This window comes from Suncus etruscus, chromosome 12 (genome assembly GCF_024139225.1).
Source record: "Suncus etruscus isolate mSunEtr1 chromosome 12, mSunEtr1.pri.cur, whole genome shotgun sequence".
In the NCBI taxonomy this organism is placed as follows: domain Eukaryota; kingdom Metazoa; phylum Chordata; class Mammalia; order Eulipotyphla; family Soricidae; genus Suncus; species Suncus etruscus.
This window is the reverse complement of record NC_064859.1, coordinates 91,730,795-91,753,439: the sequence shown is the minus strand read 5'-3', so window position 1 is coordinate 91,753,439 and position 22,645 is coordinate 91,730,795. Positions and strand designations below refer to the sequence as shown.

Here is a 22,645-nt window from a genome sequence, read left to right as displayed (position 1 = left end):
GAGGAGGGTGGTTAGCCCGGCTGATGGCACTAGACAGAGCGGGTGTGGCTCAGCACTGGGCAAGACTTGGGCCTGGGGCATGAGGATGCAGAAGGTGGGTGCAAAATCCCTGAGAGCCTTGAGGTACTAAATCATGGAGCCTGGATCTGTGGGTCCGAGGAGAGGATGCTCCCAGCCAGGTGCTTGCTCAAGTGGAAAAGTCCAGCCAGATGGCATCCTGGGCCAATGCATCCTGAATGAGACACTCCAGGTGACAGGCCACGGAGGAAACTCAGCTTTATTGAGTCAGTAGAAAAGTAACTGTACATACAGGGTGGAGGCCGCCACGTGGGACGGAGGTGAGGGAAGAGGGAGAGGGGCCGCCCTGCACCCAGATTCAAGAGGGCGTCAGTCCCGCCGGCCTAGAAGCGGCCCAGCACGGTGGCCAGCAGGGCCATGCGGATGTACATGCCGTTCTCAGCCTGGCGGAAGTAGGCTGCACGCGGGTCCGAGTCCACTTCCGCACTAGAGAAAGAGGAGAGAGTGGGGGAGTGCGTCAGCCCAGGGGTGGAGGAGGGAGGAAGCTCTGGCTTTGGCTGTCGGCCCTGTGCCTGCACCCCCGTCACCTGATCTCGTTGACTCGGGGCATGGGGTGCATGACCACCATCTTCTTCTTGGCTCGGGTCATGATGTGGGGCGTGAGGATGAACTGGCCAAAGCACTGTGGGAGAGATGGGCCATTGACGTGTCGAGCAGAGGGAGCAGACCAGCCCCAGCCATCTGTCCTCCCTCTTTCTCCTGTGTGGTGCTCCCTGCCCAGGTACCCCATGGACCCGGCACTCACCGCCTCGTACTCCTGGGTGGATCCGAATCGTTCCTTCTGGATGCGGGTCATGTAGAGCACATCTGTATCAGGCAGAGCCTCCTCGATGCTCTCAAACTCCTCCTGCAGAGGGCAGGGTGAGGTGGGGTGAAGGGGGTGGCGTAAGACACAGGGCAGCCAGGAGGGTCCCCACCTGGCTCCAGGGCTCCCGACTCACCTGCTTGGTGCCCCGGGAAGCCACAAAGGCCTGCACGTTGGGCGGCATGTGCAGGCCAGGCGGCGCCACGTAGCGCAGGCTGACTCGGTACTGAGTGAGCAGGCAGGCCAGCGAGTGCACCGTGCGGCCGTGCTTCAGGTCCCCCACCATGGTGATCTGGGGGCCAGGGCCATAGCAGGATGCTCAGGTTGGGCCCTCCCCCAGTCTGGACCCGAGTGGGGCATCTCCCCAGCTCTTCCCACTCCTAACCGGCCTCACCGTCATGCCATTGACTGTGCCCAGCTCCTCCCGGATGGTGAAAATGTCCAACAGGGCCTGGGTTGGGTGTTCACCCACCCCGTCCCCTGCGTTGATCACCGGCCTCCGGCAGTGCTTGGCAGCCAGCTGTGGAGATGGGCCGGATGGGGCTGCTGGAGGACTTTGGTCGATCCTGGTCAGCCCTGCTTGTATGGTCCTTCCGCACCCCCTTGCCCACTGGGTCTGCCCTGGGATGCCTGCGTGCATGTATAGCAAGCAGGCCTGGCCTCACCTCCACGGCTCCAGGCTGTGGATGGCGGAGCACCACCACATCGGCGTAGCAGCTCATGGTCTGCACCGAGTCGGCCAGGGACTCGCCCTTCTGCACCGAGGATGTGGCCTCTGAGAAGCTGAGCACGGCGCCTCCCAGGCGGGCCATGGCGGCGGCGAAGGAGCTGCTGGTCCTTGTGCTCACCTCGTAGAACATGGAGGCCATCACCTTCCCCTGGGGACAGACACGGACCACTGAGAGGCGTTGACACTGGGGTGGTAGGCCTGGCCTGGGCACACAGGATATGAAGGGGACCCTCCTGCTTCCCGTGAGCCTCTATGTTGGTGTCCCTTCCCCCATCCCCACATAGTGCTAGATGGACCGAGGCCCCTTTAATCTGTGAAGGAAACACCCTCCACCATGGCCTATGGGAGCAGGAACTAGATTGGGGCTACGAGTTGACAAGCCTGATGAGGTGAGGACAGACCACCCGCCAGAAGGGAGACACTGAGTTACTGGCTATGCAGGGTGTGTGTGTGTGTGTGTATCTGTGATGGGAAGCAGGGGGAAAAGCCCCTGACCTTGAGGATGTCCAGGCTCCGCTCCTTCTGTACCATCATCCGCAGCGTATGCGCCACGTTGAACAAGTGAGACATCTAAGGTGAGACATCACCCCAGCCCGTCAGTGGCACTCCCAGCCCTGACTTCCGGCACCTCAGATCTTCTGGTGCAGGAGGAGGGGGCCCCGTGCTAGTTCCCCCGCCCCCACCCCAGCACCTGGTCCTTGGAGAACTGCTGGACGGACAGGATATGTTGGCCCACTAGTGAGTGCAGCAGGGGTGAGGTCTGGGGGTGCAGCAGGCCCTGGGTCCCCAGGTTCTGGGGTGATGCCTGTCTAGGCACTGGAGGTGGAGGGTAGCAGGGTCCGTCGGGGGTGCCCGTCAGCTCTGCAATGGGGGACGGGGCAGGGAGAGTGGGTCAGAGCTTCTCCTTTCTGGGCCCCCCCCCCCCAAGGTGGACAGTGTGTCTGGGGGAGCTCTCACCCGGCTCGGCCACCTTCCGGGAGGACTTTTCCTTTGGTTCCTCGGCTGCAAATGGGTCACATGAGGCAGTTTGTGGCTGGGGGTACCACGTGGCCCCCATGGCCCTGAGACTCCACACCCCAGTGCACATGTCACTCACAGCACACCCCGACAGTTAGAGGACAAGAAGGCCATGCAGTGCTGGGGATAGGCACATAAATTCCCAGGGCCTTGTTGCCCCTGCCTGACAGGGACCCAAAGCAGGTGAGATATCCAGGCTCAAGCCTTGGCAGAGGTGTGCAGCTGCCCACAATGAGAAAGGGCCTGTGTGGAGCAGCCTTGGGACAGTCCCCCTGGGAGAGAGGACCCCATCACCGAGACCAAGAAAGATTGGGGGCCAGCCAGAAGGTACAGGGTGGGTGAGCAAGGAGGGATGTGCCCGGCTTGGCTCTTACAGGGTAGACCGGGATCGGAGGCTCGGTGGATCCGGGGTGGCAGGTGGAAGCGGCTGTCAGGGAGCCCTGGGCCGCTCCGGCGGGGCCTCTCAGGAGTCTGGGGAGACAGAGTGGGGTTCAGACTGACCCAGCCACGAACCTTCCATCTGAGTCCCTACAGAAGTGGGGGTGCTCTTTGCTGTTTCCTCCCTTTACCAGGCAGCCCTGCAGGCTGCAATCACTCTGGACTTGGCAAGGAACTGAAGGGTCAAGACAAGTGCCCACCCATGGCCGCCCTGCCACAGGCCTGCTGGCTCTGTCCCCAGTGGCACAGTACCGTGGAAATCTCAGTGGCTGCCGGCGTGGGGGTCGGGGGCTGGGGCACGACTCCCTGGGGCCACTTGCGCACATCCTGTCCATAGCCTGGGGGTACCAGGACCTGCAGAGGGAAGGGGGGCAGGGGAGTGAGTTGCTGGCTGAGCAGAGCTGCAGGGACACAATGGGGTAGCTGGTGGGGAGAGTTGCACCTGCCCGTCGATGTAGGCCACTTCTCCCCGCAGGACCACGCGACGCACGGTGCCCTTCAGCTTCTGCCCTTCAAAGGGCGTCCAGCGGGCCTTGGAGAAGGGCATGTGGCTGGGGACGGTCCACTCGTGCTCCAGGTCCACCTGCACAGAGCGAACCGCAGAATCAGGCCAAGGTCAGGCTGGGCTGTGGGGACACTCGGCCACCCTCTCTCTGGGCCCCTCGCCCCCACCTCCACGTAGGTGTCCTCCTGCGCGGGCAGGTGGAAGATGCGGCGGGGGTTGTGGTGCAGACGCTGCAGCAGGTCGTCCAGGCCCAGCCGGCCCTCGCTCACAGCAGTCAGCAGCAGCGGTAACATCGTCTCCAGGCCTGGGAAGCCGGGGGGTGCCTGCGGCCCGCATTTCTCCTCGGCGGTATGCGGGGCTGTTGTGTAAGACCACAGCGCTCTCAGACTTAGACTACCCACCCCCACTGCTGTTATCCCGGTCCCTCTCCCCCGAGTTCTCCACCGCCTGGCTCACCATGGTCTGAGGCGAAGCAGTCGATGACAGCCATGTTCTCCCACAGCGCCTCTACGTCCTGCCGGGAGCCCAGCTTGGGCCGCACCTCCCCCCTGCCAGGCCCCAGGCGCTCCAGGTCCTCGTGGCTCAAGAACAGGTGGTGGGGTGCCACCTCGCATGTCACCGGCAGCCCCTGGGCCTTGGCGGCTTTGATGAGGAGGATCTGGGGTGTCGGAAGGAGAGATGCTGTCTGGCTTGGCCTGCCCTGACCAAAGCCCCTCACCCCCGTTGGCGGCCTTTGCTGCCTCCCTCCACAGTCTGGGAGGTCCCCTCACCTCCTCCTTCCTCGCCACATGGCAGATGTGTACGGGCCGCTGGGTGAGCTGGGCCACCATGAGCACGGCTGCAAGGCTCTGGCGCTCAGCATGTGCCACAATGGGCAGGTGGGCTGGCCATGTCTCGAAGTGCTGGCATGGATAGGATGGGACGGAATCGCCGCTCAGTGTGTGGCCTGAGTCCTAGAGCTTCCAAAGCCCCACAGCCCCCACAGCAGGAGCGTACAAGGTACATCCGCCTGCCCCCTACCTCCATCCACTGGGCCACACTGTCCAGCTGCAGCTCCGAGAAGGTCTCATTGAGGTAGAGCTTCAGCCCTGCAGCAGACGCGGCCACAGGGCCCAGGGTACCTGCATTGTCCGACGAGGCCCCGAGGAATAAGGCGAAGTCACAGCGGGCGCCGGCCTCAGCCAGCTGGAGGGAGCACAGAGGAGAAGGCCTGTGGGTTCCCATGCCCATCAAATACCACTGACACCAACATCGGGGGAGGGAAGGGTTTGTCCCCCACCTTCTGGGCCAGGGCCAAGGACGGGGCATCAGTGATGGGCGGCCGGGTGTTGGGCATGGCACACAGCATGGTAACGCCCCCTGCCAGCGCTGCGGCTGTGCCAGACGCAAAGTCCTCCTTGTGCGTCCCGCCCGGCTCCCTCAGGTGCACGTGCACATCGATCAGTCCTGGAAGCATGGGTGATGAGGTCAGAGTTCAAAGGTCAGGGATTGGGGGGTGTTGAGGAAGGGCCAGAGAGCCAGCCCCGGGGGAGGCAGTGACTGTGCATATGGTCAATCCCTGTTCAAGTCCAGAACCGCATGGGCTCCCAAGCAGAGTTGGGAGTGGTTCCTGACACTGTTGGCTGTGGGGTCCACCAGCCCCAAAAGCTGAGAGGGAGAGGCAGAGGAGAAAGCATCCCGGTGAGCAGCAGAGATGGAAACCTTTACCTTTAGAGGCTGCATTAGAGAGAAGCAGGTTCCAGGGGACTGGGTAGGCCCTATGATACTCCTTGCAGGGTAGAAAGTGCTCACCTCTGTCACCCCATTCAAAGCACCCATGAGGGAGCACTCCCAGGGACACTCACCAGGGAGCATTCGCAGGGAAGTGCACTCACCAGGAAACAAATGCTTAGAGGGAGCAGCCACTGGGGGAGCACTCCCAGGGAAGAACAATCACTGGGGAGCACTCACCAGGGAGCCGCACAAGTTTCCGGGAGGTCATGCAGTCCACGTGCACCTTCATGGGGGGTGCTGGTCCGATCTGGCCCAGAGCCTACAGGAGGGCACCTGTGTCAGCCTGGACTCAGGGGCACCCCAGGTTGTGGGTTCGCAAGTGTTTCCTAAGGTGGGCCTCCCTCCCCTCCCAATTTCCACCCCTGAACCCGGCTGCCCTGCAGCTGGCTCTTCACCTCCACAAAGAGTTTGGTGCACTTGATATCGATGATGAGGGGCACGGAGAAGTCGGCGGCCAGGCGCCGGGTGCGGTAGCCCTTGGTGACGAAGGAGGAGAGGCGGCGGCCACCCGCGTTCCGCATCGACAGGTTGATCACCAGCTCGAAGTGGTTCTCGGCCAGCTGCTCCAGGATGCTGCGCTGCGGTGGGGACTCGCCGTCCACCGCCTCCTCCAAGTGCCAGTCCACGGCGGTGACCTGCAACACGGAGATGAGGTTGAGGTCAGATGGGCCAGTCCAGGAGACTGGAGAGTCGGGGAGAAGCAAGGGATCCAGGGCAACTTTCAGCTACCAGCCATGTCCCTCATGACAGTGAACTGAGACCATGAGAGGCATGTGCCACACATAAGGTGCAGAGAAAAGTAAAGTTCCAAAGGGGAATATCCCAGGAGGCCACAGCAGTGCCCAGAGCAGAGGCTGCCCCCTTCCCAGTGGCAGATACCTTCACGCCGTGTTCTGTGTAGAAGTCAGCAGTGCCCAAACTGGCATAGAGGCTGTAGCCCAGACTCTCCAGCAGGCGCACAGTTGGCAGTAGCTCACTCTTGTTCTGCGGCAGCAGAGGAGAACCTCGTCTATATTCCATGCCATCGAGGCCGCACCCAGACTGCCCACCTGCCCCCTACCCCAGGCCTCCTAGGACCCCTGACCTTATAGCTGCCAATGGTCAGCAAGATGTTCTTTTTGGGGATCTTAAAGCCAGTGCTCAGCATGGCCTTGAGGTAGGCCTCGCAGCGGCTCTCCCCAAAACCGGCCACTTCCCCCGTGCTGGTCATCTCCACGCCCAGCACCACGTCGGCACCAGCCAAGCGGGAGAAGGAAAACTGGGGGACCTAGGGAGAGGGGCAGGAAAGAGAGAGGCTAAGGCAAGGGGAACTCCATATTTGGGGGTGGGAAGATGGTGCCCCCAAGTCTGTGTTCCCTTATTGGGATGCCAGCCTTCTGGGCAGCTGCATCCAGCTCCTCCCTGGACCCAGGCTCTGTCCTGACCACCCTCTAGGTTCCCCTCAAGCTGTCTCGTCCCCTCGGGAAATAGTGCCGCCTGTCTGCAAACCCCATCAACCTTGCCCTGAGCGTCCATAAGGCCCAGCCCACATCTGATACCCAGTGTGTGCAGATGAACGAGCATTGGTATGCCAGGGAGGAACCCTCCCAGCACCCCTTCCCTGGGTTTTCCTGCCTTCCTCCTCCTCACCTTCACCCCCACGACTCCAGAGCCAGTCATGAGTCCTACGGGCTCCACCTCTTCCCCCATAATGACTTGTGTGGCCAGAGCCACAAGGTCCACACCGAGGGTCTTGGAGACGAAGGGGAAGGAGCGGGAGACACGCACGTTGCACTCGATGACCTTCAGTTGGTCGTCCTAGAGCACAGGGCATTGGTGAGGCCTCCCTCTGCGGACACCATGCTGGTGTCCTCAGCGACTCCCCTCAGCCAGCTCCATATGAGCAAGTCCAGGGTGCAGACTAATTGGCACAGAGTTGGCACAGTGGCCCACACATCCTGGCGCTGCCCACTACCCTCCCCTCCCAGTCCAGCTGCCCACCAACCTTGGCAATAAGCTGCAGGTTGAAGGGGCCTGTGACCTGCAGCTCCTGGCCCACCGCGTGCACAATGGCTTTGATGCGCTCCAGAGTTTTGGGGGTGATGTCCTGGGGCGGGGTCACCAGCGTGGCATCGCCTGAATGCACGCCGGCGTTCTCCACGTGCTCGGAGATGGCGATGGCTGCCACCATGCCATCACAGGCCACAGCATCCACGTCAATCTCCTGGTGGCAGGACAAGGGCTCAGACTAATGTACTGGATGGAGGCAAGGGACGCCCTTGTCCCTTCCTCCCTCCCCGTCTGGCCTGCCCAGCCCTGGAGCTGGGGCCCACTCCCATCTGCAGCCCCTCGCAACCTTGGCCTCCTGGATAAACTTGGAGATGACCACTGGGTACTCCTTGGAAACGGCGGCTGCGCTGCTCAGGAAGCGTTCCAGGTCCCCATCAGTGTAGGCTACGTTCATAGCAGCCCCGCTTAGCACGTAGGAGGGTCGCACCACGCAGGGGTACCCCACCGTCTGGCAAAACTGGCGAGCAGACTATGGGATGAAAAGCCGAACAGTTGGTCTCCAAGTCTCAGTCCCAGCAGCCCCATACTGCCCAAAGTTCCTTCCACCCAGGAACACAACACCACCACCAACAACAACAACCCTGTCCCAGCCCACCTCTAGGTCACTAAGCTCCCGCCACTGAGGCTGGCTGATCCCGATGGTGTCCAGGAGGCGGGAAAACTTGAAGCGGTTCTCGGCCGAGTCGATGGCCTCGGGCGAGGTGCCCAGCACGCGGCACTGCTGCCGGTGCAGGGCCATGGCCATGTTGTTGGGCAGCTGCCCGCCCATGGACAGGATCACACCCTCAGGGCTCTCCAGCTCGTAGATGTCCATCACCACCTGCGGCGGCACAAGGGGACAGATGCCTGGGTCCAGGGCCTGCCCACAGCTCTGGGTTCCCCCAGGCGAGGCCCGCCCAGACTTGGGGGACACCTTCCCGCCCGCACCTCGAAGGAAATCTCGTCAAAGTAGAGCCGGTCACACATGTCGTAGTCGGTGCTGACGGTCTCAGGGTTGTAGTTCACCATGATGGTCTTGTAACCCATCTGCAATGAGGTGGGCAGGGGCCCCAACTTCAGAGCCCCTCCTCAGCCCACAGGGTGAGCTGGCATGGGGCACAGAAGGGCTTAAGGAAACGCTCCCTTCTGTACCAAAAGCCCCGGAACAAACACTGGGAGCAGAGCTATCTCGGAGCAGGAATTCAGAGCAACTGTCTTACAAGTACGTGGTCAGGGGCTCAAACCCCCAGTGCCTTGCACACATCCAGCATAATCTGGGTAGCTCTGCTGTCTGTGGCCCTCCAAACCTTCTAGAAGCCGAACCATCCCTTAAAAGGTCCCAGGGAGCACCGCTAAAAGGGTGCACAAACTCCAGAAGCAGAAGTGTCGTCCTGGCAGGCCTGTGAGCACTGCAGGGAGTTCCAGAGAGCAACATGCTGAGCATATGAACACACCCTTGCTTGAGTACCATAGTCAGAAGCACAGCCCAACTCAACTCAGCCCAGCCAGGCATCGTCGATAATAGCCAAGCAAGGAAAGGGGATGGGAGGGCAGGAATCAGAAGCAGAAACGTCTATTAAGGCAGCAGCGCTTGGGGCCGAGCGTGGTGGACAGGGGTGCAGCCAGAGCAGACCCCAGACGTACCTTCCGGAGCTGCTGGATGCAGCCCACGGCGCACCAGTCGAACTCCACGCTGGAGCCGATGCGGTAGACGCCGGAGCCCAGCACCAGGACGTGAGGTGAGCGGAAGGTGAGGTCATGGGCAGTGCCGCCATATGTCAAATACAAGTAGTTGGTCTGGGCTGGCCACTCAGCGGCCACCGTGTCGATCTGCTTCACGGCCGGGCAAATGCCCAGCTCCTGGCGTAGCTTGCGAACAGCCAGCTCTGTGCTAAAGCAAGAGGACTCAGTGAGTAGACCCTAGGGTCAGAGCAGAAAAGCAGTCTCGGGAAGAAGCCCTTCAGGGCCCTCCCAACCTCTCTGTGTCCCTCCACCCGAGGGCCCACCTCTGAACGGCAAGAGCAATCTGCTTGTCGGAGAAGCCCAAGCGTTTAGCCTGGTGCAGCAGGTCGGGGGGCAGCGGCTGGCCCCGGTGCTGGTCGAGCAGCTGCGCGTGTGCGATGATACGCTTCATGCGGTGCAGGAACCAGCGGTCGATGCGCGTGAGCTGGTACAGGCGCTCGGCCGAGTAGCCGGCCCACAGGGCAGCCGCCACCACAAAGATCCTCTTGTCTGTGGGCGTCTCCAACTCCTAAAGGGGAGGCCAGGAAGGTGCCGGGGTTGTCCGGCAAAATATCCCCCTACCCATCCCCATCACAGGCTAGAGGGAGTGTCTGGGAAGGTGGGCTACTGAGAACACTGGTGGGAAATGCAGGGGCACCGAGTGGGGGTCCCTCGCAGGGTCCCTTACCATGTCGCTGACAGGCTTGACAGTGTGATCGAAGCCCACACAGTTCTCATCCACCATGCGCAGAGCCTTCTGGAAGGCTTCCTCAAAGGAGCGCCCAATGCCCATGACCTCACCTGGGGAGGAGTGAGGACAGGTTTGGAGCAGGGAGGTGTGACCCCTGTGAGGTTGGTGTCTCCCAGTGAACCTCTTAATCACATCTGGGGTGTGTTAGTGAGCTGGGGCGTGAGTTTAGAAACATGGTGGCTAGCTCGGCTTGTGCCAGAAGGACACCAATATCTATCTGCTCATCCTTCAGAGTTTTGGTTTTTTTTTTTTTTTGGGGGGGGGTTGGCCCACACCCGGCTGTGCTCAGGGGTTACTCCTGGCTATCTGCTCAAAAATAGCTCCTGGCAGGCACAAGGGACCATATGGGACGCCGGGATTCGAACCAACCACCTTAGGTCATGCATCAGCTGCTTGCAGGGCAAACACCGCTGTGCTATCTCTCCGGCCCCAGAGTTTTTTATTAAAAAACAATGTGGAGGACCTGAGAGATAGTGCAGCAATAGGGCGTTTGCCTTGCACACAGCTGACCTGGGACAGACCCTGGTTCGATTCCTGGCATCCCATATGTTCCCCCAGGCCTGCCAGGAGCAATTTCTGAATACAGAGCCATGAGTAAGCCCTGAGTACTGCTGGGTATGGCCCAAAAGAACAAAAACTAACAATAACAACAACAACAACAACAAAAACCAATGTGGAGAAATAGTACAGCAGTAGGATGTGCACCTTGCATTAGGCCAACCTGGGTTCAATTTCCTTCACCCCTATATAGTCCCCCAAGCCCTAACCAGGAGTGATTGCTGAATGCAGAGCCAGGAGTAACCCTTGAGCATTGCTGTATCTTACTTGGAAAATAAAAAGTTTGAGAGGCCAGAGCAATAGCGTAATGGGTAGGGCATTTGCCTTGCACCTGGCCAACACAGGTTCGATCCTTGGCATCCCATATGGTTCCCTAAGCCTAACAGGAATAATTTCTGAGCACAAACAGGTTTGACCCCACCCCCCAAAAAATGGTCCCTGAGCACCAGGCAGGTGTGGCCCCCCCCAAACCAAAATATAAAAAAAAAGTCTCGGGCCCGGAGAGATAGCACAGCGGTGTTTGCCTTGCAAGCAGCCGATCCAGGACCAAAGGTGGTTGGTTCGAATCCCGGTGTCCCATATGGTCCCCCATGCCTGCCAGGAGCTATTTCTGAGCAGACAGCCAGGAGTAACCCCTGAGCATCGCCGGGTGTGGCCCAAAAACCAAAAAAAAAAAAAAAAAAAAAAAAAAGTCTCCAAGTTTTCCAAATAGGTCACATTCTAAGAATTCTTGGAGACATCAAACATTTAAACGTCTCATCTAGGAATCAATCTTTGTCCTCTTTTCAATCCATTTCTTTTTTAGCCATAACTTAATTATGGCTCCATTCCCATGTTTATTAGAATTTTCATGCAGGAGAAACTCCTCTCCAGAAGGAACAACTTGGCAGTCTCTTCAGATTTCTGAAACTTCAAAAAGATCTGTGGGCAGAAATGACAGAACAGCGGCAAGGGCGCTTGCCTTGCTTGTGGCCAACCTGGACTGGATCCCAGGCAACGCATATGGTCCCCCGATCCCCGCCAGGAGTGATTCCTGTGCATAGAGCCAGAAGACAGACCTGAGCACTGCTGGGTGTGGAAAAAAAAAATCTGAGCTGAGGGCCAGAGCGATAGCATAGCAGTAAGGCATTTGCCTTACAAGCAGCTGACCCAGGAGAGATCCGGGTTCCATTCCCAGCACCCCATATGGTCCTCTAAACCTACCAAGAGCAATTTCTGAGTACAGAGCCAAGAGTGACCTCTGAGCAATGCCCAACGCCCCCAAAAGAAATTTTGAGCTTAGACAGACTGACCCAAAGGGTGCTCTCTTCCTTGCCACTGTGCTCCCAGCAAGTCACTCTTCCTGTTGAAATGGGTGGCCTTCTAGAACAAGTGAACAAGCGTGTGCTTGTGTGGGGTGGAATGTTCTGGACAGTCTCTGCTTTAGCCCTAACGGGTGATTACTCTTGCCCAGCTTCCCTGTCTGATAAAGGGTTTCGCTCCCACTCCCGGCATAAACACGAGGCCCAAAGCATGTCCTGTGGTCATGGCCCAGCAGTGCCCAGAAGGGGCCGTGCAGAGTGCTGGATGGGTTCAGGGAGAGGCGGGAGCCATGTGCCCTAAAGGCCATGTCTGACTGAGCACAGGGAACAAAAGGTCAAGAGCCTGGCCTTACAGCTGTGAGATGAGGTGGTGAGACCTGTAGAGCTGGTCTCGAAGAGGAGACATAGCTTGGGGCTTGGCCTTGTTTCCTGTTCCAGGCTCTGCCTGTGGCAGGCTGTACCAGTGGGCACCCTGGAGTGTCCCCGTGTGGAAGGGGAGCCCGAGAGCTCATGCCCACCCATGACTTTGACATGGCAGCAGAGAGGAAGCACCTCTCTGCCCTGATGGGGCTTTCCGGGTTCCCCCCTCAATCTCAGTTTGGCACATCTGCTCCCTTAGAAACTCTTGTCTTAGGGCCAGAGCGGTGGCGCAAGTGGTAAGACGTCTGCCTTGCCCATGCTAGCCTAGGACAGACTGTGGTTTGATCCCCCAGCGCCCCATATGGTCCCCGAAGACAGGAACAATTTCTGAGCACATAGCCAGGAGTAACCCGAGCGTCACTGGGTGTGGGCCCACAAAAATCAAAAAAGAAAAAAGAAAAAAACTGTCTCTCACCGACACTCTTCATGCAGCTCCCAATCTTGGTGCTGACACGCAGGAACTTGCTGAGGTCCCAGCGAGGCACCTTCACCACGCAGTAATCCAGGCTGGGTTCAAAGGCCGCCGTGCCCCCTGTCACCGAGTTCCTGGGTGCCACCAGGCAAGGTCAAGGCAGGAGACATCCAGGTGAGTGTTCAGCCAGTGCTTTGCAGCGACACACCCCCTGCTAAGATCTTGCTCACATCCCATCCTCTGGAGCGTCTCCTCAGCTTCCCGTCCCCTTTTCCTCGCCTCCCCATCCCTTTCCCATGCAATCCCCTTTTTAGCAACACACGTACCTGAGCTCAGGCAGCGGGATGCCCAGGGCCAGCTTAGCGGCCACGTAGGCCAGTGGGTAGCCCGTGGCTTTACTGGCCAGGGCCGAGCTGCGGGAGAGCCTGGCGTTCACCTCGATGATATAATACTGCAGCAGAAGGACAGAGGTGTCGGGTCACCGCTCTCAGAGAGGGAGGAGGGCCCGGGAGTTGACAGGGACGTGGAGGCTTGGGCCTAAGCCTTCAGGTCCTGCGTGTCCACCCGGAGAGGACCCTGAACATCCAGCTGAGTGGGGTCTCCAAGGAGGTGAGATCAAGACAGAGACAGAAGATGGAGAGACTGGGCTATGCTCAACACAACTATGACAGGAACACGAGGCCAACGGGCCCAACAGCTAGACTCTCTATCCACTGCAGCCCACACACACCTGCTCAGACTCGGGGTTCAAGGCATACTGCACATTGCATTCGCCGACGATCCCCAGGTGCTGGGTGACCTTGATGGCTGTCTGTCGCAGCAGCTGGTACTCCCTGTCGTTCAGCGTCTGGCTCGGGGCCACCACGATGGACTCGCCGGTATGGATGCCCAGAGGGTCCAAATTCTCCATGTTGCACACCTGAGGGGTTGGAGGTGGCAGGGAATCAAGGTTCCAGGTGGGAGAGACTAGCAAGTGGTGCCCCAGTCTCCTCTCGCTTCTGGGGCTTAGAGGGACGCTAAATTTTTGGAGGTCCTCCCAGTCTCGGGCCCCAAGAGTTGACCTGCCTGCCACCACTGCTCTACTCACTGTGACGCAGTTGCCGTGGGCATCTCTGACCACCTCGTATTCAATCTCCTTCCACCCTTTCAGGGACTTGTCGACCAGCACCTGGCTGGTGTGTGCAAATGCGGGTGCCACAAGTGTAGAGAGCTCCTCCTTGTTGGAGGCAAAGCCTGAGCCCAGGCCCCCCAGGGCAAAGGCGGCACGCACCAGGACAGGGTAGCCCAGGCGGTCGGCGGCAGCCTGTGCCTGTAGCGCAGGAGAGGGGTAGTGGTCAGGCTCAGAGGATGGGTGGGTGGACGGTGCGGGGTACAGGGGAACAACAGAGAGAAGAGACCCTCCCCAGGGGCAGCACCTGCTCCAGAGAGTTCGCCGCCTCGCTGGGGGCCACGTGCTCCCCAATCTCTGCCATCCTGGCTGCAAAGGCCCGCCGGTCCTCGGTCAGCTCGATGGTCTCCACAGGTGTGCCCAGGACGCGGACCCCGTACCGAGACAGCACCCCGGCCTTGGTCAGCTCCACACCGCAGTTGAGGGCGGTCTGGCCCCCAAAGGTCAGCAGAATCCCGTCTGGACGCTCGTTGCGGATCACCTGTGCAGGGAGACGTCCCCCCAGGTCCCCTAGGTGAAGTGAATGTGCTGTGGGGGGGAGGCCTGCAGGACCCCAGCACCACAGACTCGGGCCCTCACCTGTGTGACGTAGTGCGGGGTGATGGGCAGGAAGTAGACCTTGTCGGCCAGCCCCTGTGAGGTCTGCACGGTGGCAATGTTGGGGTTGATGAGCAGCGTCTGGATGTTCTCCTCCTTCAGGGCTTTGATGGCCTGGCAGGGGATGAGGGGCCGGGACAGGCCTCAGCTTCAGTCAGCCCCATTCCCAGTACCACCCCCATAAGGAACAGGGGCAGCTGACTGTACCTGAGAGCCTGAATAGTCAAATTCGCCTGCCTGGCCGATGGACAGACCTCCCGAACCCAGGATCAGGACCTTGCGGGGTGGAGGAAGCCCGGAACCCGGAGTGGGACTCCCAGGGGGGCAGAGGCGCTCGGTTAGCCGCTCCCGGACTGTGGAGGCAAGAGAGTCAGGAGCCAGAACCTTAGCACAGTGGGGAGGGCGTCTGCCTTACACAAGACCGATCTGGGTTCAATCTCCAGCATCCCATATGGCCAGTCCCCTGAGCCTGCTAGGAGTAACCCCTGAGCACTGCCTGATGTGGCCCAAAAAATTCAAACAAAAAACAAAGAGTCAGGGGCAGGAGCAATAGCATAGCGGTAGGGCGTTTGCCTTGCGAGTGGCTAACTCAGGACAAACAGTGGTTCGATTTTCGGCATCCCATATGGTCCCATATGAGCCTGCCAAGAGCGATTTCTGAGCACGGAGCCAGGAGTAACCAGAGTATTGCTGGGTGTGGCCCAACACCCCCCAAAACAAACAAAAACAAGGCAAGTGTCCTGACATCTGAGGTCCACCCCGTGCCACCCTGATCTCCACTGTGCTGCTTCGGGGCTTTACCTGTCTGCCCACTAGGGTTCCCGGCCTTGGCTTCGTTCACTGTTTCCAGAAAGACATCAAACAGCAACTCCATGTCAGAGGGACCCGCCTGGTGCTCGGGGTGGAACTGGACACTGTGGAAGGAAGGTGGGTAGGGGGTGTGTGAGGGGTTGGGGGCCCCCCCACCGGCTCCCCTCTCCCAACTGCCTCTAGCACTCACCTGAAGAAGGGCCTGCTCTCATGAACGATGCCCTCGTTGGAGCGATCGTTGGCGTTGGTGAAGAGGGGAAGCCAGCCTGCAGGTAGGGAGTCCGTCTCCACAGCAAAGCCGTGGTTCTGGGAGGTCAGGAAGCAGCGGCCTGAGCCCACCAGCAAACACGGCTGGTTGTGGCCTCGGTTTCCGTAGCTGCAGATGGATGGGCCACGTCATCGGTCAGTCAGGTCCCCCCATGGGGACTATGTGGCCCGCCATAAGACACACTCCCCCCGCTCCAGTCTTACCCCATCTTGTACGTCTTGGCCCCAATAGCCAAGGCCAAGAGCTGGTGTCCCAGACAGATCCCGAAGATGGGCCGGGGATTCGGTTCTGCAAGGACCCGGCTCAGGGCAGACACCACACTGGGGTAGGACGCAGGGTCGCCGGGGCCATTGCTCAGGAAAAGTCCCTCGTACTCTGGAAGGGATAGGAAAGGTGATGCTATGATCCAGGGGTTCAACTGAAGCCATTCAGCGGCACAGTTGCACCAGTGCCCTCCTGTCGCCTGGTGCAGAGGAGATGAGCCCCACTGAGGCCCAGTGCTCGGACACTCACCCCGGCTGTCTAAGGCATGGTCCCAGGGGACCACAGTGACCTCGGCTCCCCGCCTGCACAGGCACCGGATCTGATTGTACTTGAGGCCACAGTCCAAGGCGAGGATCCGAGGGGCGCCCCCTGCATTGAACACCCGTGGAGCCTGAGGGGTCGAGGCAGGAAGGGGAAGGATTGGCACCTGTCATCTCCCAGGGTGATGCCAGCGTCAGGGGTTCTACCTTGGAGGCCTGTCCCTTCTCCCTTAAGTACGCAGCCCAGCAGACTGCATGGGCCCCAGCTTAATGGTCTTCTCTTCACCCCTTTGGGTCCAACACTGGCTCCCAGATCGGTGGCTGAAACCCGCTGCGCTGATCGTCACCCTCTCTGTACCTTAATGGAAACTTCTGGGACCAGAGGGCGCGCGTTGGGGTCCACGAATGGCAGGCTGGAAGGTTCCGTCCCGTCCTGCACCAGCTTTCCCAGCAGCGAGCCCTGTTCCCGCAGCTTCTTCGTCAGCTCCCGGGTGTCCACTCCTGTGAAGACGCTTCCCCAGTAAGACCCCCATCTGCACCTCCGGTCCGGAGCACCCCACAGCTTGCGGCTATTCTGTGGGCTCCCAGCTCAGATCCACAGCTGAGTAAAATCAACATTAAGAATCCCGCCGGGAGGGGCCGGGCAGTGGCGCTGGAGGTAAGGTGTCTGCCTTGCCTGCGCTAGCCTAGGACGGACCTCGGTTCGATCCCCCGGCGTCCCATATGGTCCCCCAAGAAGCCAGGAGCAACTTCTGAGTGCATAGCCAGGAGTAACCCCTGAGCGTCACAGGGTGTGACCCAAAAACCAAAAAAAAAAAAAAAAAAAAAGAATCCCGCCGGGCGGTGGCGCTGGAGGTAAGGTGCCTGCCTTACCTGCGCTAGCCTAGGAGACGATCCCCCGGCGTCCCATATGGTCCCCCAAGCCAGGAGCGACTTCTGAGCGCATAGCCAGGAGTAACCCCTGAGCGTCACCGGGTGTGGCCCAAAAACCAAAAAAAAAGAATCCCAAGCCCGGGGGCCCGGAAAGATAGCACTGTGGCGTTTGCCTTGCAAGCAGCCAATCCAGGACCAAAGGTGGTTGGTTCGAATCCCGGTGTCCCCGTGCCTGCCAGGAGCTATTTCTGAGCAGACAGCCAGGAGTCACCCCTGAGCACTGCTGGGTGTGGCCCAAAAAAAAAAAAAAAAAAAAGAATCCCAAGCCCGGGCCCGGAGAGATAGCACAGCGGTGTTTGCCTTGCAAGCAGCCAATCCAGGACCTAAGGTGGTTGGTTCAAATCCCGGTGTCCCATATGGTCCCCCGTGCCTGCCAGGAGCAGACAGCAGGAGTAACCCCTGAGCATCACCGGGTGTGGCCCAAAAACCAAAAAAAAAAAAAAAGAATCCCAAGCCCGGGCCCGGAGAGCCTTGCAAGCAGCCAATTTAGGACCAAAGGTGGTTGGTTCGAATCGCGGTGTCCCATATGGTCCCCCGTGCCTGCCAGGAGCTATTTCTGAGCAGACAGCCAGGAGTAACCCCTGAGCATTGCTGGGTGTGGCCCAAAAACCAAAAACCAAAAAAAAAAAAAGTATCCCAAGCCCGGGGCCAGCGAGGTGGCGCTAGAGGTAAGGTGTGTCTGCCTTGCCAGCCCTAGCCTAGGATGGACCTCGGTTCGATCCCCCGCATTCCATATGGTCGGTCCCCCAAGCCAGGAGCGACTTCTGAGCTCATAGCCAGGAGTAACCCCTGAGCATCACGGAATGTGGCCCAACCCCCCCCCCAAAAAAAAAAAAAAACAAAAAAGAAAAAAAAAAGAATCCCAAGCCCAAGTGTTACAGCTCTTTTAGAATTTGTCTAGCAGGCTTTCTGGTCTCTACTGGAAGCACCCCCTAAAAAAATTAAAAAAAGAATTCCAAGCCCGGGGCTGGAGTGACAGCGCAGCTTCTCCTTCCCAAAAGAACAAGTATGGCCTCCAAGGGCTGATTAGGAATTAAATAGGGCCCTAGTGGTAACAAATTGGTAGCACATTTGCCTTACATGTGACTGACCCAGGACGGGCCTGGGTTCGATCCCTGGCGTCCCAATATGGTCCCCCAAGTTAGGAGTGATGATTTCTGAGCACATAGCCAGGAGTAACCCTTGAGCATCACTGGGTGTGGCCAAAAACAAACAAAAAAAAAAACAAGAAAAAAAGCAAGAAAAGGAAATAACATCTCTCAGATTTGTCTCAGAAAAACAACAACAACAACAACAACAAAACCTGAGGCAGGGGCTAGTGAGAAAACTCCTTTAGGCCCAAAGCTGATCTAGGACACTTTCCCATTTTCCACAGAAACCCCTGCTCCGTCCTCCCCTGTGCCAGCTTTCAGCCAAGCTAACAGGTCTAGCCCACAGTCGAGCCACTGTCCCTACTGCCTAGGCCCACCCACACCAGCACATACCTTGTAGGCCGGGGATGCCATGTTGCTGTAGCCATTGGTGCAAGCTGCAGGCGGTGCTCCAGTGGCTGGGCGTGGGACAGCACTCCCCCACAACCAGCCCGGCCACGTGGATCCCGGAAGATTCGAACCACTGTGGACAGGAGAAGTCAGGGACAGGGAGCATGGGCTTCCCTGTGCTCTGGCTGCAGGCAACAAACTGCCATGCATTCATTCCTCAGGGCGCCCAGCACCCCACACTTGTTCCTTTACCAACCTTGCTCCACCCTCTCCAAGAACTGAACACATGTGGCCAGGAAGCCTGGTTAATGACCGAATTCTCCTTTACCCCAGACAGAAACTACAAATTCTTTCTGCTGTGAAGTCCTTAGAAACCCACAATAGTCACTCTTCTTGCTAGTGTTATTGGGGGGAAGGGGGTTCTCCCTCACAGAACTGTGAATTCCTGGGACTGGAGAGCTAGTGGGTGAAGACACTAGTCTGGCACAAAGGCAACCTGGGTTTGAACCATGGCCTCCCATATGGTTCCCTCCAGCCTAGCACTGCCAGGAGTGATTCCTGAGAGCAGAGACAGGAATAAGCCCCGAGTACCACCTGGTGTGGCACCAAAACAAACAAAAAAAAAAATTGTGGACTCAAAAGCAAGTGTCTCTGGGACAGTTTAAGTACCCATAGGTGAGCCTTTCTCATTTTGCACACAAGCGCTGTTCATTCTCCATGTTCAGGCTGGGTAGGAACCCAGAGTTAACAAAGAAAGACCACTTTCGGGGCCGGAGAGATAGCATGGAGGTAAGGCATTTGCCTTTCATGCAGAAGGTCATCGGTTCGAATCCCGGCATTCCACATGGTTCCCCCTGCATGCCAGGAGCAATTTCTGAGCATGAAGCCAGGAGTAACCCCTGAGCACTGCCAGGTGTGACCTAAAAACCACAAAAAAAAAAAAAAAGAAAGAAAAAATAGAAAGAAAGACCACTTTCATCTTTTGTGACTTTAATTTGCTACTTAAGGAATCTCAAAATTGACAACAGGTCTTAAAGAAATAAGATTACAAAGAGTGAAATAAAGATACAGTGACGGTGGGCTGGATTGTATAGTTGGTTGGGGTGCTTGCCTAATACACAACTGGCTTGGGTCCAATCCCTGATAAGACATATGCCCTCCCCCCTAAACCTGCAAGGAATGACACTTGAGCATAAAGCCAGGAGTACAAGCAGTGTGGTTCCAAACCCAAAAACAGTGATGTGGAAGGAAAGATAGCACAGCAGGTTAAGTTGCTTGCCTTGCAGCAGACCTACGTTCTATTAGCACTTCAGACTGCCAGGAGTGATCCATTCCTAGATCACTGGGTGTGACACAAAACAAGATACCAGAAGCTACAAGGAGAATGTTTTAAAGTGTGTGAGTGTGTGTGTGTGTTTTCACTGTTGTGTTACTGTTGGCAGGCTCAGGGGACCATATGGGATGACTGGGATGGAACCTGAGTCTGCTGCGTGCAAGGCAAATGCTATACCCACTGTGCTACAGCCTCAACTCCAAAGATAATATAATTTTTTGTTGTTTTTGGGCTACATCTGGCTATGCTCAGAAGTTACTCCTGGGAGACTTGGGTGACCATAAGGGATGCCGAGGATCGAACCTGGGTCAGTCGCGTGCAAGGCACATGCCCTACTCACTGCCCTATATCACTCTGGTCCCTTGTTTGTTTTTTTCTGGCCATTTGTTTTTAAATTCTATTCTGCATTTCTTTCTTGGACTACATCCAGTGGTGCTCAGGGCTGAGTCCTGGAGGGGCTCAGGGATTTCATATGAGGTGACGAGGGTTGAACATGACAGGCAGGTCACTTACAGCTATACCATTTCTCTGGCTAACCCATTGGGGGGGGGGGAGACAGTGCTAGGTCCAAATGCAAAGCAAATGCTTTACCATGGACGCCATTCCAGGACCAGACGGAACCTTCTTTAAGGTTCTAAAGGTGGTAGCCGTATACTTACTAATCACATGCTCCCCCATCTACCCCTTATCTTAGGGCGGGAATGGCTTAAGAGCTCATCCCCCAGCCCCTCTGGGTCTGCCAAGCCTCTATTCAGCAGGTTTATCAACTCAATCCCTCAGTGCTCCCTGGAAAGCTGAAGGTGACCACAGCAAGTTAAGGTGGCTGCATAAGAAACTATTCTATGCCTATGAATCCAGAGGTTTCTGACACTGAAGAAAAGGCTGGCCAAGGAAATCAGAAAGATTTCTACGAGAAAGCAACTTCTGGGCTTATCTGGCTAGAGTGTCCTTCCTCCCAAAAGAACAAGTATGGCCTCCAAGGGCTGATTCGGAATTACAAATAGGGCCTGAGTGGTAGCAAAAATGGTAAGGTGTTTGCCTTGCACACGGCTGAACCAGGACTGACAGTGGTTCGAATCATGGCATCCCATATGGTCCCCGTGCCTGGCCCAAAACCAAACAAACAAAAAGAGGAATTACTGACAAAGTGAAAAACCAAATTACAACCGAATTAAGGGGCCTGGAACCGGGACCAAAGGAGTCTTGAGGAAACTAGGGACTTAGGGTACATTCCAGAATGACTTGTTTTCACATGTTTAATATGTGCTTTTCTCCAAGTGAAACTTAGTTTCCAACTTTAGGAAGGAAAGATAAAAAGAAAAAAACCACATGTTGGGAGGGAACCGAGCTCTGAAACTGGAGCAGAGAACTTGAGTGGGAGAAAAGTGGAAGGAAGCAGCTTGGGGTCTGAAGAAGGGCCCCCTGCATTCCATCCCTGTTTCCGTCTTGGGCTGAGCTCTCATGACTCCGGAGTGGACAGGGGACACAGCTCCACCCAATTTCTAACCACAGACAGCCCAGCTGGGCCAGGGGCAAATGGGGGGGGCACTGGAGATGGACACCCCTCTGAATGCATTTCCCTGACTTCTATTTGTTTTTACCTAAAAAAAAATGTGATGTTCCCTAAGTCCTGCCTGTGCGCATCTTTGTTCCCTCCTCTCTCTCCAATGTAGGGGGGACTCCCACTGTCACACAGCCTGAGGGTGCAGCAAGGGGGAACCCAGGGCGTGGCTGGGGCTACCTTGCTGAGGCCGAACTGGTCCAGTTCCTCTGCGGGGATGCCATAGTTGCCGATCAGCGGGTAGGTGAGCACTAGGATCTGGGCTTTGTAGGATGGGTCAGTGAGGGCCTCGGGGTAGCCGACCATCCCGGTCTGAAACACTGAGAGAGAGAGAGAGATAGAGAAAGAGGAGACAGAGAGGAAAGAGACAGAGAGAGGAGAGACAGAAAGAGAGAAGGGAGAGAGAGAGAAAGAAGGAAGAAGGCTTGGGAGCTGCTGCCCCAGGGGGCTAAGCAGGATGGTTGGGGCTGGGGACTGGGGTGCCAGGGAGGAGGATCGGGGTGCAAGGCGGGAAAAACAAAACCCACAATGCAGCCCACGGCTTGCTTGGCTCCGGGGCGGGCCGGGCTGGCTTACCCACTTCCCCGGCCGTGGACACGGCGGCCCCGAAGGGCTGGCCCCGCAGGACCGACCCGTCCTCCAGCACCAGGGCCGCCATGGGGAGCCCGGCCGCAGGTGCTGCAGATGCTGATGCAGATGCTGCTTGCTGCTGCTGTTGCTGCGGCGCCGCCGCCGGGTCCACCGGGTCCACGTGGCTCAGCGAGCCGGAGGATGCACGCGCAGGACCCGCGGGGCGCTGGGTGGCGGCGACTGCGCCTGCGCGGGCAGCCGCGGCGTGAGGGGCGTGGCCGGTCACGTCAGGGGGCGTGGTCGACGGACCAGGTTGCTTGGACCACGCCCACTTCTCCACCCCACCCACCCCGCCCCTGCGCGCGCATCTGCTTGCTGGGCCCTGGGAGAAAGCACCCTGGGAAGGAAGGCCTCCCGCCACCTCCACCTCCACCTCCTCCTCTCCTTGTCCCCGAGCTAGAGGGGCTCCAACGTGGGGCTTTTCCCTGAGGACGTCTGAATGAACTAATTAATCAATCAATCGAGAAAGAAAGGAAGAAAAAGAAATAAAAAAAAGAAAGGCACACGTGTTTATTACTACATACAACCAACAGCACCGGTTGGTCTTTGGTGCCAGTTCAGTTCAAGGACTGGCCTGCACACAGCTCCAGGCATGCCCAACTTTTCCCATCTTCCTTTCCAAGGGCAGCTTCAGCAAAAAGAAGGAAGAAAGAGACATTAAAAAGACACAGGGGCCGGAGAGATAGCACAGCGGTAAGGCGTTTCCCTTGCATGCAGAAGGCAGGTGGTTCGAATCCAGGCATCCCTCACATATGGTCCCCTGAGCCTGCTGGGGACGATTCCTTAATGTAGAGTCAGGAGT

At 57.9% G+C, this 22,645-nt stretch overlaps 1 protein-coding gene and 1 non-coding gene across 2 annotated transcripts; one reads left to right on the top strand and one right to left on the bottom strand.

Moving 5' to 3' along the window:
- Positions 1 to 262: 262 nt before the first annotated feature.
- Positions 263 to 21,878, bottom strand: CAD (carbamoyl-phosphate synthetase 2, aspartate transcarbamylase, and dihydroorotase). Its single transcript, XM_049784229.1, has 44 exons — positions 21,790 to 21,878; positions 21,394 to 21,533; positions 18,323 to 18,452; positions 16,264 to 16,406; positions 15,895 to 16,036; positions 15,585 to 15,756; positions 15,304 to 15,489; positions 15,105 to 15,217; positions 14,511 to 14,656; positions 14,286 to 14,417; positions 13,954 to 14,187; positions 13,626 to 13,847; positions 13,269 to 13,457; positions 12,865 to 12,989; positions 12,542 to 12,672; positions 9,785 to 9,897; positions 9,381 to 9,625; positions 9,019 to 9,265; positions 8,323 to 8,421; positions 7,991 to 8,215; positions 7,682 to 7,864; positions 7,331 to 7,549; positions 6,976 to 7,143; positions 6,431 to 6,613; positions 6,226 to 6,330; positions 5,742 to 5,981; positions 5,524 to 5,605; positions 4,853 to 5,019; positions 4,594 to 4,758; positions 4,344 to 4,475; positions 4,030 to 4,231; positions 3,741 to 3,931; positions 3,511 to 3,651; positions 3,321 to 3,422; positions 3,005 to 3,101; positions 2,571 to 2,615; positions 2,305 to 2,474; positions 2,109 to 2,183; positions 1,549 to 1,761; positions 1,278 to 1,403; positions 1,020 to 1,175; positions 824 to 925; positions 606 to 700; positions 263 to 504 (listed from the first exon to the last, which is right to left on the bottom strand). The coding sequence occupies exons 1-44, from the start codon at positions 21,869 to 21,871 to the stop codon at positions 402 to 404; spliced, it is 6,678 nt and encodes a 2,225-aa protein (XP_049640186.1). The 5' UTR covers positions 21,872 to 21,878; the 3' UTR covers positions 263 to 401.
- On the top strand, positions 17,709 to 17,771 carry LOC126025347 (U7 small nuclear RNA). Its single transcript, XR_007501357.1, has one exon. It is a non-coding gene; the product is annotated as a U7 small nuclear RNA (small nuclear RNA).
- Positions 21,879 to 22,645: the final 767 nt, after the last annotated feature.

Excerpts from the sequence above, each read along its gene's own strand:
- CAD (XM_049784229.1), bottom strand. The coding sequence starts at position 21,871 with ATGGCGGCCCTGGTGCTGGAGGACGGGTCGGTCCTGCGGGGCCAGCCC. Across the intron at positions 7,865-7,990 it reads GGGAGCTTAGTGACCTAGAG|TCTGCTCGCCAGTTTTGCCA; the intron begins GTGGGCTGGGAC and ends TTCATCCCATAG. Across the intron at positions 3,932-4,029 it reads CTGCTTCGCCTCAGACCATG|CCCCGCATACCGCCGAGGAG; the intron begins GTGAGCCAGGCG and ends CTTACACAACAG.